Consider the following 15,928-nt stretch of genomic DNA (forward strand, 5'->3'; position numbering starts at 1 on the left):
ACAATATGGATTTGACCCCAAAATTTATAAATTTATATATAGACGGTCCAATTTTTTCAAATCAGGATCTGATCTCAAAGTAGTCAATCATCATAGAATGTAAATTTGCACAACCATGAATTTTGTGTTGAATTTGAGGAAACCTGATTTAGAGCTTATATATCATTACATTTATCATATAAATTTATTAATCTACATAGAGACAAGCATTATAGTTACTAAATTATAGAGTTCATACAAAATAAAAAACGAAGAAAAGTACATCCAAACTTTAATACAAATACTAAAACTAAGTCTAGAAACGACATAGAAAACCCTAACAACTAGGAAGAAATCTCCTAATTCACCCTTGTGCTAAGAACTTTCGTACGGGTCTACTCGCATCTTGGCACCAATATCTTGAAGCATTTTGAGGAGAGTCGTGGTGGTCTTGATGGTGGTCCTACGAATGTGGGCGGCAAATTAAAAAGAGGATATGGCTGAAAGTATTGGTCCATTGTCACTTTCGATGCAATCTTTCCTTGTCCACCACTACATTTTTTGTATTCTTCTGGACTCTTTGGCTCCTTGTTCTTGCACAAGCTTTCGGAATCTACATAAATTGGCTCCACTTTATAGCTACCCTCGAACACTTTCATGAACTTCATTTTTTGTTTCTTATATTTTCCCTGTCCACAATATGCAAGAGAAATCTAAGCTAAGTTTCACAAATACAAAACAAAAACATTGATTATTACAAAGGATATAGAGAAGCTTCTTACTGTAAGATCTTTCTCATTTTCATCGGCAATTAGATTTATAGGCATACCTCCAGACCACCACAGGAAATCCCAGGCCACAACCTTCTCTACCTCCACTATCTGCCTCGGCCCATCCCTCTTCAAAACCTTTCTTCTTTTGTTTACCTTTATAACAAAAAGAGTACACTTCCAAGTATTGCTATGTATGATTAATATATACCACATTTAATTCACACAATGATAAGAGGAAAAAACCAGAAGTTGGCGCCAAGACTTGTCACTGAAGAGTGGTAAGTTGTTTGGATTAGTGAAAAGCTCATAAACTGATCTTGGAGGCAATCCAAATGTCATTTTTACGTACATATGGCAAAGACCCTTTTTTGTTGTCACCTTCAACCATAAAAAAATGTAAAATTGATAGGATTTTATCTTAACTCAAGCATTTCCTCTAATAGGAAAACAAAATTTCGTTAGCATTTTTTGACAAAAAAATTAAAAGAAAAGAAAAGAAGAGATTTGGTCTTACCTTCACTTTAGGAGGGGCATCAAACCATGGATGCTTCTTCTCTGCATCTCTCCAAAGTTTTCCTTCCTCCATCTCCTCATCGTCGACATTATTAGAATTCATATTTGACACTGACTTAGATTTATTATTCTCAGATTTCTTGGACTCAGCCTACAACAACAAACAGAAACATACTCTAATTTCAATATTTAATCCATGAAACCTAATCATATAGATTTAACCATATAATTTAGCTATATTTGACTTTTGGGCTCTCTGATTGATGGAAATGAAACTGACTTTAAGAGGCTGTTGCATATTTATTTCTCTCTGAAATTTTAGTCCATGAACGATACTTTCCTAATCAGAACAAGAGCAAATGACTGTCCATTCTTGTATATATTATGGTTTGAGCAATATGAGATTAAAACTTGTATGGAGTCGAAAAGAATATCAAAAGGTTAGTGATGGGGTAGTGTACGTTATGTTTACCTACCGCGGAAAAATGAAGTGGGCAGCTCGAATTTTGTGAGTTCTTGACGTATAGGAATGATCTACCTATAGAAAGAAGGCATCGTAGGTTTTAATATCTCGTGAGAACTTTTCCAATTTTATATACCATGAAATAAAGATCCTTTAATGCATCGTCGGTCAGAATTTAGCGGATAGTTACACATTTGTTCCACATATTGAACTTTGTCTATTAGTGTTGCAAATTGAGGTACACGAGCATACAAATGAGCTTTCAAAAGTTTAAGTTTACATATGCTAATGTTTGCCGTGTCTGTTTTATTTTGTTTTGTTTTGTTCATTCAAATGAAAAGCATTTATTTATTTATTAATTTTCTATTTGGATTTAATGCATAATAAAGAGACTATCTAGCTATTTTTAAGTGACTTTACAAAAATATCTAATCAAGTGGTAACATCACTTTTGTGGATCATGATAACATATTTTCTAAGATCTTCTAGCAACATTTTGGTGATTTTGATGGTGATATATACCACGGATAATCCAAGAAACCGGTGGCAGATTAAGAAGAGAAGAAGGCTGGAAGATAAGCTCCATTGTCACCTTTGATGCAATTCTTCCTCGTCCGCCGCTACATTTTTTGTACTCTTCTTGACTATTCACCGATCTAGACTTGCAAAAGCGCTCCTGATCTACGTATAGTGGCTCCACTTTCCAACTACCCTCGAATACTTTCATGCACTTCATTTTCTTTTTCATATATTTTGCCTAAACAAGAGATCAAACTCGAGATTAGTACGTTCACTCAAATCTGAACAAAAACAGTAGATTTTTGTGAGGGATATAGAGAATATATCTTGCTGTAAGATTTTGATGGTTTAATCGATAATGAGATGTATCGGGATAGCTCCAGACCAACAAAGGAGCTTCCATCTCAAAGCTTTCTCTACATCCGTGATTTGCCTCGGTCCATCCTTCTTCAAAACCTTTGTTGATTTATTTTCCTTCAATATGAAAAATATCACACTCTCAAGTATTGCTATAATTAATACTCAACTCGAATCATACAAGGATATGAAGAAAAGAAAAGCCAGAAGTTGCCCTGTCTCATCCTCTCGGAAGAATGGTAAATTTCTTGGGTTAGTGGGCATTTCATAGACTGCTTGAGGAGGCCATCCCCCAATACGAATTCTATGTTCATATGGTAAAGACCCTTTTTTGTTTTCTCCTTCAAACATAAAAAATGAGAAAGTTTTAAAATCTTTTTCCTTAATCCTAGCATTTCCTCTAAAGGCAAAAAAACATCTAAAAGTATTCAGATATTGTTAGCTACTTTCCTCTTACCTTCACTTTAGCAGGAGCATCATACCATGGAAGCTTATTCTTTGCAACTATCCAAAGTTCTACTTGCCTCTTTACTTCTTCTAAGTCATAATATTTAGGATCCACCACATACAGTGCCTTAGATCTAGGATGCCCAGGTTCCATGGACTCGGTCTACAACAAGAAACATAATCATAATATAATTTTCATCAAAATTTAACCAATATATTTGTTGCTAATTTGCTCTTACCTTACCAGGTTCATCATACCATGGTTTTAGATTAGTATCTTTCGCCCACACAGTTGTGGTCCAGTGGTACTTGAAAATTAGGGAAAGATTTGAAGGAACTAACACAGGTTCGATCCACTCTGGAAACAAAAAACACATCTGTGTGGGAAGTCTGGGAGGCCTAAGCAGTTTATCTGGTAGTCTAGTAACAGGCGATCTGGCTACCCCTGATATTAGTCGAAAATCATTCCAAACTCGGGACAGACAGTGTGGTAGTCCTTCGAGGAGAAATCCACTCTGAACCACTTCGGTGTGTTTCTACCGGGGCAGACCGAATCAGCCGATACGGTTTATCAAAAAAAAAAAAAAAAAAGATTAGTATCTTTCTTAGACATTGAATTAGATTTAACATTCTCGGATCTCTTGGACTCGGCCTATAACAACAAACTGAATCATTATCACAAATTTGTATAATTAACGAATATAGTAGTTTATATTAATTTGACTTGTCAGATTTTCTGATTAGTATATATAAACATGAAACTGACCTAAGGAGGCTGTTGAATGTTTTGATTGATCCAGCCACCAAATCCAGGATATACACTCATTTTGCTCTCAAATTTTGGTCCACAACAAATGATACATACCTAATCAGAACCAGAGCAACCAACGTACGTTTGTATATTATATATTTTGAGGAAATTGAGATTAGAGCTTGATTGCTTGATTAAGATTTAGACAAAATACAAAATGAAATTGTACGTTATGTTTTACGTACCGTGCAACAAAGAAGTGTGTCAGCTCCATTCCCGTGAGTTCTTGACGTATAAGCGAGATCTACCAGAAACCTGAAGAAGGAGGAGATCAAAGGTCGATAAATCCGTCCAAGTTTGATTTGTTTCTGAGAAAAATAAAGAAACAAGAGCACGATAGCTTTTGTCCTCTCCGTTTGATTTACTGAGAAAACCTAAATCATCCTCTTTTCTCTTAATTGTAAAATTAGATTTTGTAAGAAAATAACCCTTTTTCAAAAAAAAAAAGGAAAAAAAAAACAAAAGATTTTTTCCTTCTAATAGATTCTTCCTTGTTTTTAACGTTTTTGCCAAAGAAAAATCTCTTGTATTAAGAATTTTGTAGCTTCTGCAAAAAAAAAAAACCAAATTTTTTTTGCCTAAAAACCTTATCAGAATCAACTTTAGTCGTGAAGTAACCGTAGTCTAGTGACAAATGATAAGTCCGCTGAGAACATGCACCATTACACCAAAAAACGAGTCCCGCTCCCTACAAATGTAGGGATTTGGTTAATGCCAGTTGTGGTCTAATGTTTTTTTCTAAAACATGTCTAGTCAACTTTGACCGTTAGTATATGGAGATTCTAGTTGGAAACACTAAAATTTCATATGCAAAGGAATGACAAAAATTTACCTTTCATTTAAGTAAAAAACAACAGAATGATATCTTGTTTAAGGAAATAGATTGTATAATAAAGTAAGATTACAACAACATATATAACTGGTCCAAACGGGATTTAGGGCGTTTCACCATTGTGCCAAGCGATAATAAATTGTCTAATATCTTCGAGCAAAATCTTGGTGGCTTTGATGGTAATCCAACGGGTAACAAAAGAAACCGGTGGCACATTAAGAAGAGAAGAAGGCTGAAAGATTATCTCCATTGCCACCTTCGATGCAATCCTTCCCTGTCCACCGCTACATCTTTTGTATTCTTCCGGATTCTTCGGCTCAATGTGCTTGCACAAGCGTTCTGAATCTACGTATAGTGGGTCTATTTTCCAGCTACCCTCGAACATTTTCATGTACGTCATTTTATTTTTCTTTTTCGTAAATTTTGCCTAAGCAAGAGATTAAACCCAAGGTTAATTCACCTAAAACATAGCAGAAATGTGAAAGTCTTGTGAGGGATATATATACATAGAAGTTTTTCGTACTGTAAGATTTTGATGGTTTTCATCGATAATTAGATGAATCGGGATAGTTCCAGACCACAAAAGGAACTTCCATCTCAGAGCTTTCCTCACATCCGTGATCTGCCTCGGTCCATCCTTCTTCAAAACCTTTGTTGATTTGTTTTCCTTCATAAGAAAAAACACCACACTCTCAATTATTAGTATAGTATAAATTAATAATAATATACTCAATTTGAATCATACAACTATATGGAAAAAACAAACCAGGCGTTGTCGCCAACGCTTGTCAAAATCGAAGTATGTTATGTTTCTTGGATTAGTGAGCATCTCATAGACTCCTTGAGGAGGCTCTCCCAATGTAAATTTTATGTTCATATGACAAATACCATTTTTTGTTTCCACCTTCACATATCAAACATGTAAGAAAGTATTTAGATCTTACTTTTTTCTCTAAACACAAAAAAATCTTACAATTCTTTTGGATTTTTGTTTGCTGATTTTCTGTTTACCTTCACCTTAGCAGGAGCATCATACCATGGATTCTTCTTCTCTGTACCTAGCCAAAGTCCTGCTTGCCTCTTCAACTCATATACGTCATAATATTTAGGATCCACCGCATAATATAACCTCCGCATCAATCTGAATTAGATTTAACATTCTCAGATCTCCTAGACTCTGCCTATAACAACAAACAGAATCATGATCAGATTTGTATAGGTAACCAATTTATTAGTTTATATTGATTTGTGTTGTCGGTTCTCTGATTGAATGGAATGAAACTGACCTTTGGAGGATGTTGAATGTTCTGACTGAACCAGCCACCGAATTGAGGAAATACACTCATTTCTTTCAGAAATTTTCGACCGCAAACTATGCACTTACCTAATGACGATCCAATCTTTTTTTTTATGACGATCCAATCTTGTATGTTATGGTTTGAGGAATCTTAGATTAAAGGTTGATTCAGATTTAGACAAAATACTATATGAAGTTGAAAGCATGGACTATATACATTAGGCTTTACGTACAGAGAAACAAAGAAGTCGGAAGTATCAACTATCAACAACTACATCAACAATTGCATTCGCATGGTGATATCCACCAACTAACATATGTCAACACCATAGCCATTTTTTAGCATGTCAGAATCCGGCGACGTCTATTTAAGGATATTTTTCAAGTATCATGCGATTTTTCTATGTAGATGTCTAGTCTTATTTTTCAAGTTATATATAATTCTATTCAGCGCATCAAATATTAACATATCTATGTAAAAAAACTATAAAGTATTTTAAAGTTTATTTGTACATATTGATATTAAATTTTCTAAGATCTTCGAGCAAAATCTTGGTGGTTTTGATGGTGTACCCACGGATGATCCAAGAAAACGGTGGCAGATTAAGAAGAGAAGAAGGCTGAAAGATGTGCTCCATTGTCACCTTCGATGCAATCCTTCCTTTTCCGCGGCTACATCTTTTATATTTTTCTCGACACTTCGGCTCTCTCTGGTTGCACAAGCGTTCGGAATCTACGTATAGTGGCTCCACTTTCCAACTACCCTCGAACACTTTCATGCACTTCATTTTATTTTTCTTTTTCGTATATTTGGCCTAAGCAAGAGATCAAACCCATAATAATTTAACCAAAAACTGAACAAAAACAATTAGTTCTAGTGAGGGATAAGTCAAGAGAAAGTTTCTTACTGTAAGATTTTGATGATTTTAATCGATAATTAGATGAATAGGGATAGCTCCAGACCACATAATGAACTTCCATCTCAAAGCTTTTCTCACATCCGTGATCTGCCTCGGTCCATCTTTCTTCAAAACCTTTGTTGATTTGTTTTCCTTCATAACAAAAAATACAACACTCTCAATTATATATTTATATCATTTATCATCACTCAATTTAAATTATAAGACTATATACTATTAACAAACCAGACGTTGTCGCCAACGTTCGTCCTTAATGAAGAATGATATGTTTCTTGGATTAGTGAGCATCTCATAGACTGCTGGAGGAATTACTCCAATTGTGAATTCTATGTTCATATGGCAAAGACCATTTTTTGTTTTCACCTTCAAACATGTAAGAAAGTTTTTTTCGCAAATCTAGCAATTCCTCTAAATACAAAAAAAAAAAAAAAAAAAAAAAAACCAAAAAATGTTATGTGATTTTTGTTTACTGATTTTTTATTACCTCCACCTTGGCAGGAGCAGGATACCACGGATGCTTCTTCTTCTCTCCATGCCAAAGTTCTGATTGCCTCTTCATATCATTTACGTCGAAATATTTAGTATCTACCGCATGCAATGGCTTAGATCTAACATCCCCAGGTTCCATAGCTGCCGTCTACAACAAGAAACAAAATCTTAATCTAATTTTTATAATTAACTGATATCGTATTTTTATATTGTTTGCTGATTTGCTCTTACCTTACCAGGTTCATCATACCATGGTTTTAGATTAGTATCTTTCTCTGACACTGAATTAGATTTAACATCATCGGATCTCCCAGTGTCAGCCTACAACCACAAAAAAAAATTATAGTAGTTTATATGATTTGACTTGCTGGGTTCTCTGGTTGATGGAAATGAAACTGACCTCAGGACGCTCTTGAAAGTTCTGATTGATCCAGCCACCAAATCCAGGAAATACACGCATTTCTCTTTGAAATTTTAAGTCCACAAAGGAAACTTAACCTAATCCGATCAAAGGAAAATGACGATATAAAGCTTGTATCTATGAAAGTTTTGAATCTTTGATGAAGGCTTGATTCATATTTAGACGAAATATGTGTAGCTGAAAAAAATGGTGTTCGTATACGTTTACTTACCGTGTAACAAAGAAGTGCACAGCTCTAATCTCGTGAGTTCTTGACGAATAAGAAAGAAGCTTCTGGAATCGTCTTCCAGAAGTCAATCCTTCGTCAAGAGTCAAGACATTATATATATATAAATGCACATTTCTTCATAGATTTAGTTATTTAGGGTTGCTTTTGGTTTTATTACTGTTCAGCAAAACTTTGCTTTTTTTTTTTTGAGAAATTTAAATTTTGCTTCCTTGATTTCTTTTCTGATTTACATGTAAAGTTTTATTGGAATGTCAATTTATTGTTTATAAAATAAAGGGTTTTGTGCAAAAAAACCCTCGAAGTAACCAATTTTTGCAAGAAAACCCTCCATCTCAAATAAATGCAAGTCAATACCACCATCTCAAAAGTCACCCGCAATATAGCACTCGCGTGTATCGATGACGTGGCAGCCGTTAACTCCGTTCCAAAACGGCACGACAAGTGAACTTTTGTGCAAGAGGAGTCTCAAAGTAGTCAAGTTTTGCAAGAAAACCCTCAAAGTAGCCAAATTTTGTGCAAAAAAAACCCTCAAAGGGCCGAGAGGTTGTTTTGAAAAAGCGACTGTTGGAGAATTCGATTGTACAGGGAAGCAAAGGAAACAATATGTTAATAATCGATTTTGATATCTTCTTAAATTTATGATCATTGGCATGATCAAAGTAAGACATGGTGGAGCCATTTATACGAGAAGGAAAAATCTAGGGTTTAACAGAAGAATTCTGTAAAACCCGAACCCGTACCCGAATTTAAAATACCCGAAAGGTTTTTTTTTGCAAAAATTGGTTTAATGAAGGGTTTTTTTGCAATTTGGCTACTTCGAGGGTTTTTTTGCACAAACCCACTGACGGAGTTAACGGCTGCCACGTCATCGATACACGCGAGGGCTATATTGCGGGTGACTTTTGAGATGGCGGTATTGACTTGCATTTATTTGAGATGGAGGGTTTTCTTGCAAAAATTGGCTACTTCGAGGGTTTTTTTGCACAAAACCCTAAAATAAATTATAGACTTATTTCGGTTAAATAATCAAGTTTTGTTCAACAAAGAAAGAAAGTGTATATATTTTCATGGGGTATCTTTATTACTGGTAGCGTTTAGGTAGTGAAATACTAAATTGAAATATACGATCTTAAAAGCTAGATTTAACCAAAATATGTAATATACAGGCCTGTGTTGGTGTTTTGTCATATCCAGATTTTTTCACTTAATGCATGTTTAACAAAGAAAAGGAGTTTATTCTTGAACGTTTTTGTTTGTAATCCCGGTCAACAATTAATTTATATTTTCTTTCTGAAATCAGTAAAAACTGTTTACCAACATATCATATATATATATAAAAGGAAACCAACTCTCTCCATGAGAGTGACACATCAGCGCATGTGAGACTGCCATGTGGTCCTGAAAAAAATTTCATTAATTGACTATTTATTAAAAAAAAACAGAATCGTAAAATGATTTATTATATATATTTAACAATTTATTATTATATATAATTAGGCTTCTTGGCTTTATTTTGTTGATTGTTTGTGTTTTCTCAATAAAAAAGACAAAAAAAACGGACAAAGATGAAAACCCCAATTACAATAGAAACCCATCATATCAAATATTTAATTGATATCTTGAGTCAAGATGGATCTAACTTTATAACAATATAAGATGGATTTAATTTTATTACATAAAAACACACAAGAAAATGTACATAACTAAAAGAAAATCTAACATAATTTTTTTGAACTATTTTTAAATAATAACCCCACGCGTAGCGTGGGTACTCACCTAGTATAAGATAAAAGACGAAATGTATCGGAAATATGTGATCTTATAGTCTCATGGCTGGTTAAGCTCTTTTAATTAGTTACAAACTCTTCCATTCCTTAATGAAATTATCATAATTATCAAACAAAAAAAAGTAACCTTATATATCATTTATCCGATCCACATGCATGCAAGTATGCAACACCTTTTTTTTTTTTTTTCATGCAACACATTTATTATGCATGTCATGGACTATGGAATGGAGGGCATCGCGGTTGGCCTAAGGTAACTCACGTCCCAAAGTCAATTCGAACTAAGGAAAAAAAAAACAAATTAAGATACATATGCATATTCGTTGATAAAAAAGAAGAAGAAAAAAAGATGCATATGCGTATAACGTATTCAAGTTATAGTTTTCCATGTTTGTTGCTTTGAGGTATTTATAATTACAATATAGACTTATTCTCGAACCACGACACTCGCATGTTGAAGCATTTTTAGCAGAGTTATGGTGGTCCTAATAGTGATATCACGGATGAACCAAGAAAATGGCGGTAAATTAAAAGGAGGATATGGCTGAAAGTATTGGTCCATTGTTACTTTCGATGCAATCCTTCCTTGTCCGCCACTACATATTTTGTATTCTTGCGGACTCTTCGGCTCATTGTGCCTGCACAAGCGTACTGAATCTACATATAGTGGCTCCACTTTATAGCTACCATCGAATACTTTCATGAACATCATTTTCTCTTTTTTATATTTCGCCTGTCCACAACAAGCAAGAGAACCCCAAGTTAAACTTCACCAATATACAAAACAAAAATAGTGACGCTTATCAAATAAACATACAAACTATTGATTATTAATTGTGAGATCTAGAATAGCTTCTTCTTACTGTAAGATCTGTTTGGTTTTCTTCCACAATTAGTTCTATCGGGATAGCTCCAGACCACCAAAGGAAGTCCCATGCCACAGGTTGCTCCACCTTCACGATCTACCTCCGTCCATCTTTCTTCAAAACCTTTCTTGATTTGTATTCCTTCATCAGAAAAATATCACACTCTCAAGTACTACTATCAATAATACCACATTCGAATCATAGAATAATAGGTAAAAAGACCAGAAGTTGACGCCCATGCTTGTTCATATCGAAGAAGAGTGGGCCGTCATTTGGATTAGTGAAAAGTTCGAAGACTCCATCAGGATACCAGCCCAATGTCAGTTCTATGTTCATATGGCATAGTCCCTTTTTTGTTGTCAACTTCAAAATAAAAATAAAAAGCTTTCATTAAACCTAGGTAGTTTCCTTGCCAGTTTTTTTTTTTCAAAAACAAGGCCAACTAAACCGCAGTTGATTTTTTAGATCCTCATTAAGCCAAATATACATTAAATCCGATAATCTCGGATCTTGAATTCTACCAATTCCTATTAGCAGATCTCCTAGCTAGCTAGTAAAAAAAGAAAAGAAATTGTACTCATTTTATTAGGAAAGTTAACTTATTTTCTAGGTCAATCCTAAGTCTTATCTCTTGTGTTAATACTATATTAACATACTTCAATAAACTCATACTTTCCAATTCACAATATTGGCATGATTTCAGGGCCAAGTTTAAACCTAGAGAATATGCTAACGTTCCTAATGAGATAAGTAAAATTTCTTTTTTTTTTTTTTTAACTAGGATTCTCCTAATAATGCTTTCTAAAATCCAAGTATTGAGATGTTGTTAGCTTATTTGCTTTTGTTACCTTAACCTTAGGAGGGGCATCATACCATGGCTGCTTCTTCTCTGCATCTATCCAAAGTTGTCCTTGTTTCTTCATCTCCTCTTTGTCATAATGTAGTTCTTGATCATTACTATCTTTCTCTGACACTGAATTAGTATTAACATCCACAGATCTTTTGGACTCAGCCTACAATAACGAACATAATTTCTAATAGTTTATACTAATTTGACTTGTCGGATTCTCAGATTGATGGAAATGAAACTGACCTTAGGAGGTTCTTGAATGTTCTGATTTATCCAGCCACCAAATCCAGAAAATACCCTCATTTTTGCCCTCAAATTTTGGTCCACAAAAGATATTTACTCAATCAGACAGACCAAGAGCAAAAAAAGGTACAATGTTTGTATATATTAAGTTTTGAGGAATAAAAGCTTGGTTGAGATTTAGAAAAATACAATACAAAACTAAGGTAATGGTGTACGTTAGGTTTTACGTGTGGAAAAACAAAGTATGGGCAGCTCCATTCTCGTGAGTTTTACGTATTGAATAAAGAAGGAAGTTATTTCCCTTATTCCGTGTGTATTTAGCAGTCGAGACGTTTATGAGACTGATGTTTGCTTTCACGGAACAAGGATTAGTCAAGTTATTTCCCTTATTCCGGTCACTTTAGTCACTGACTGCTTTAAATTTAATTAGCTGGCCGTGGGCACCAGTTTTTTTTTTTTTTTTTTTGCCATGTTTGTTGCTATATTGTTTGAGTACTGAATGACGAAGAGGTTACTATTTGGAGAATTAAATGAAGTATACCTAACACGAATGTCAGGTATCCACATTAGCCGTCCCAAAGGCTTTGTTCAATCTATTTGTTTTGCAAAGTTTTGATATCAAAACAGCGTATCTATTTCTTTAGTTTAATGAAAACCTTTTACCAAAAAAAAACAACAATATTCACATAAACAGTATACCTAACAATATATTTGATATTGTTTTGTTCGTTAAAGTACTAAAACGTATAAAATTTTATATTGTCCCCTAATCGAATAAACTGTTTACTGAAATAACTTGTCCATTTCGATTTTGGGGCTTTCAAACTTTCCGTAAAGAGGTACCCGCTTTTCTAAGATCTTCGAGCAGAATCTTGGTGGTTCTGATGGTGATCCCACAAATGATCCATGAAACCGGTGGTAGATTAAGAAGAGAAGAAGGCTGAAAAATCTGCTCCATTATAACTTTCGACCCAACTTTTCCTTGTCCACCGCTACATATTTTGTATTCTTTTCGACTTTTTGGCAACCTTGGCTTGCACAAGCGTTCCTGATCTACGTAGTCTGGCTCAACTTTCCAGCTACCCTCGAACACTTTCATTAAAATCATTTTCTTTGTCGTATATTTTGCCTATGCAAGATATATTGATCAAACACTAATTAATACATCCAAAACTGAACTAATTAATATATCCTGATTTTAGAGGATATATGTAAGCTTTCTTACAGTTAGATTCTTATGGTTTTCGTGGATTATAAGATGTATTGGGATATCTCCAGAACACCCAAGAAAGTTCCAGGACAAAGCTTTTTCCACCTCTGTGGTCTGCCTCGGTCCATCCTTCTTCAAAACCTTTGTTGATTTGTTTTCCTTCATTGGATAAAAAGGACCACACTCTCAGTTGTTGCTTAATTATTGAATAGTAATTCATACTCAGTTTACAAGTATATGAAAAAAACACACCAAACGTTGGCGCCCGTCCTTGTCCTCTTTGAAGAAAGGAAAGTTGTTTGGATTAGTGAACATCTCGTAGACTGCTTCAGGAGGCAATCCCAATTTGAATTCTATGTTCAAATGGCAAAGACCTTTTTTTGTTGTCACCTTCAAACATTTAAAATGTAAGAAAGTTTTTAGATATTTTCTCTTAATCTTTGCAACTCCTCTTAAAGGAAATAAATTTCTAAAAGTATTGAGATTTTGTTTCCTTATTTGGTCTTACCTTCACCTTAGCTGGTGCATCATACCATGGATGCTTCTTCTCTGCAGCTCTCCAAAGTTTTGATTCCTTCTTTACCTCAGCTAAGTCATAATATTTAGGGTCTACCGCCCACACAGAATTAGATGCGGGGTTCTTGGACTCGACCTACAACAACAAACAGTACTATTCTACATTTGATTTGACTTCCTCGAGTTCTATGATTGATAGAATTGAAACTGACCTCATGCGGCTCTTCAACATGAGGATTGATCGATCCACTAAATCTAGGAATTACACTCATTTTGTTTCTCAAAATTTAGTCCACAAACTATACTACCCTAATCAGAGTTAGAGGAAATGAAAGAGACGTATAAGAAGGCACAAGGGAAAACTAAAAGGGGCAGCTCAATTTTCATGAGTTTCTGACGTACAGGGGACCTTCAATTCAATCCTAACTCATGAAATAAACTACATGAATCCTAAATTCTAAATTTTCCTCTTGTCCCTTCAATTCAATCCTTAGATGTGTATAGTTCGATTTGATTTACAATCCTTGAGTCAACATTATTTCACAATAAAAAAAAAAAAATTATTTTCACAGTTCATAAGATTTTAAAACTTATTTCCGTCTACTCACAAAAGAAGCTATAATCGTATGATTGAAGTTACCTTTTCAAATTTTTGATTTCGTTTTTTTTTTTTTTGTTATGGGTTTTCAAGTTATTTAGAGTTCTTCGTTATTTTTAGATTCTATTTATTTTTATTTATTTGGGAATTAATTGTTTTGTTCCTAATTTCAGTTGGTTTTCTTTGAGTATATTGAGATCAAAGGGTGTTGAGATCAAACATTTTTTAGATCATTAAAAGCATGCTTTTGACTCTGGTCTCATCTTGATTTATTTGTCGACGAGAAGCACTTTCCGTACTATTCACGTCATGACGCATCCGATTGAACCGTTTCCATCCTTTTATGTTGTACCAGATATATTGGTATAGAGCTTTGTTACAACTTACAACATACATATGTGTGATCAGTTAGGTTAGTGATTTCTATGTTTGTTGCTTGATGCCTTTATAACATTGTTATCTAGAGACTCACTCTCGTAGTACAACACTCGCATGTTGAAGCATTTTGAGCAGAGTTTTGGTGGTCCTGATGGTGATATCACGAATGAACCAAGAAATTGGTGGCAGATTAAAAGGAGTATATGGCTGAAAATATTGGTCCATTGTTACTTTCGATGCAACCCTTCCTTGTCCGCCACTACATGTTTTGTATTCTTGTAGACTCTTAGGCTCCTTATGCTTGCACAAGCGGACTGAATCTACGTATAGTGGCTCTATTTTCCAGTTACCTTCGAAAACTTTCATGAACATCATTTTCTCTTTCTTATATTTTGCCTGTCCTCCATAAGCAAGAGAATCCAAGTTATAAAATTCACCAATACAAAATAAAAAATAGTGATATTTATCAAAAAAACATACAGAAATATTTCTTGTTGTCAGGGGAATAGAAAAGCTCCTTACTGTAAGATCTTTTTTGTTTACATCGACAATTAGATGTATCGGAAAATCTCCAGACCACCAAAGAAAGTCCCAAGCCACAGCTTTCTTCAATCTCACGATCTGCCTCGGTCCATCCTTCTTCAAAACCTTTCTTGATTTGGTTGCCTTCATCAAAAAATATCACACTCTCAAGTACTACTATAATTAATACCACATTATTCGAAACATACAATTATAGAGGGAAAAGAAAACCAGAAGTGGGCGGCCATTCATGTCCATATCGAAGAAGAGTGAGCCGTTACTTGGATTAGTAAAAAGTTCATAGACTCCATCAGGAGTCAAGCCCAATGTCAATTCTATGTTCATATGACAAAGACCCTTTTTTGTTGTAACCTTGAAATACAAAAAATAAAGAATTATTTACACTCTTTTTTTTTAACGAATTCCTTTAAAGATCTAAGTATCGAGATTTTGTTAGCTCATTTGCTTTGACTACCTTCACCTTAGGAGGTGCATCATACCATGGATGCTTCTTCTCCGCAGCTTTCCAAAGTTCATGTTGCCTCTTCATTTCCTCTTCTTCATAATTTAGTCCTTCCTCATTATTAGTATCTTTCTCTGAAACTAAATTAGATTTAACATTCTCAGATCTCCTGGACTCAGCCTACACAACAACAAACAGAGTTTATTTTATTTTGAATCAATGTAACTTTTCAGGTTCTCTGAATATTGATGGAAATGAAACTGACCTTAGGAGGCTGTTGAATGTTCTGATTGATCCAGCCACCAAATCCAGGAAATACACTCATTTCTTTCTGAATTTATTTACCATGCACAAACTATACTTACCTAATCAGAGCAAATGCAAATGACGATTAAAACTCGTATATATTATGATATTGATTTGGAAAGAAAAAAAATAAAAAATG

General features: G+C 34.4%; 3 protein-coding genes and 4 pseudogenes across 4 annotated transcripts; all 7 read right to left on the reverse strand.

The window, feature by feature from the left end:
* Positions 1-132: 132 nt before the first annotated feature.
* Positions 133-1,699, reverse strand: LOC9329353 (annotated as a pseudogene).
* Positions 1,700-2,062: 363 nt separating this feature from the next.
* On the reverse strand, positions 2,063-2,890 carry LOC9329354 (annotated as a pseudogene).
* Positions 2,106-6,040, reverse strand: LOC9329355. The gene is made up of 8 exons (XM_021014478.1): positions 5,981-6,040; positions 5,706-5,840; positions 5,461-5,598; positions 5,218-5,361; positions 3,818-5,121; positions 3,291-3,587; positions 3,062-3,214; positions 2,106-2,945 (listed from the first exon to the last, which is right to left on the reverse strand). Exons 1-5 carry the CDS (start codon positions 6,038-6,040, stop codon positions 4,798-4,800), a joined length of 801 nt encoding a protein of 266 aa, XP_020870137.1. The 3' UTR covers positions 2,106-2,945; positions 3,062-3,214; positions 3,291-3,587; positions 3,818-4,797.
* Positions 6,041-6,414: 374 nt separating this feature from the next.
* Positions 6,415-7,985, reverse strand: LOC9329357 (annotated as a pseudogene).
* A 2,144-nt stretch (positions 7,986-10,129) lies between these two features.
* On the reverse strand, positions 10,130-12,043 carry LOC9329358 (annotated as a pseudogene).
* A 363-nt stretch (positions 12,044-12,406) lies between these two features.
* Positions 12,407-13,910, reverse strand: LOC9329359. Its single transcript, XM_002893252.2, has 5 exons — positions 13,735-13,910; positions 13,515-13,658; positions 13,259-13,396; positions 13,022-13,165; positions 12,407-12,925 (listed from the first exon to the last, which is right to left on the reverse strand). Exons 1-5 carry the CDS (start codon positions 13,792-13,794, stop codon positions 12,617-12,619), a joined length of 795 nt encoding a protein of 264 aa, XP_002893298.1. The 5' UTR covers positions 13,795-13,910; the 3' UTR covers positions 12,407-12,616.
* A 511-nt stretch (positions 13,911-14,421) lies between these two features.
* LOC9329360 lies at positions 14,422-15,923 on the reverse strand. 2 transcript variants are annotated; one of them, XM_021011226.1, is made up of 5 exons: positions 15,749-15,923; positions 15,502-15,663; positions 15,252-15,392; positions 15,021-15,164; positions 14,422-14,894 (listed from the first exon to the last, which is right to left on the reverse strand). In XM_021011226.1, the coding sequence occupies exons 1-5, from the start codon at positions 15,806-15,808 to the stop codon at positions 14,589-14,591; spliced, it is 813 nt and encodes a 270-aa protein (XP_020866885.1). In that variant the 5' UTR covers positions 15,809-15,923; the 3' UTR covers positions 14,422-14,588. The 2 variants fall into 2 exon arrangements, with proteins under 2 accessions (XP_020866885.1, XP_020866884.1); XM_021011225.1 differs by having other exon boundaries at positions 15,496-15,663; positions 15,749-15,920.
* Positions 15,924-15,928: the final 5 nt, after the last annotated feature.

Source organism: Arabidopsis lyrata, assembly GCF_000004255.2.
Source record: "Arabidopsis lyrata subsp. lyrata unplaced genomic scaffold ARALYscaffold_1, whole genome shotgun sequence".
Taxonomy (NCBI): domain Eukaryota; kingdom Viridiplantae; phylum Streptophyta; class Magnoliopsida; order Brassicales; family Brassicaceae; genus Arabidopsis; species Arabidopsis lyrata.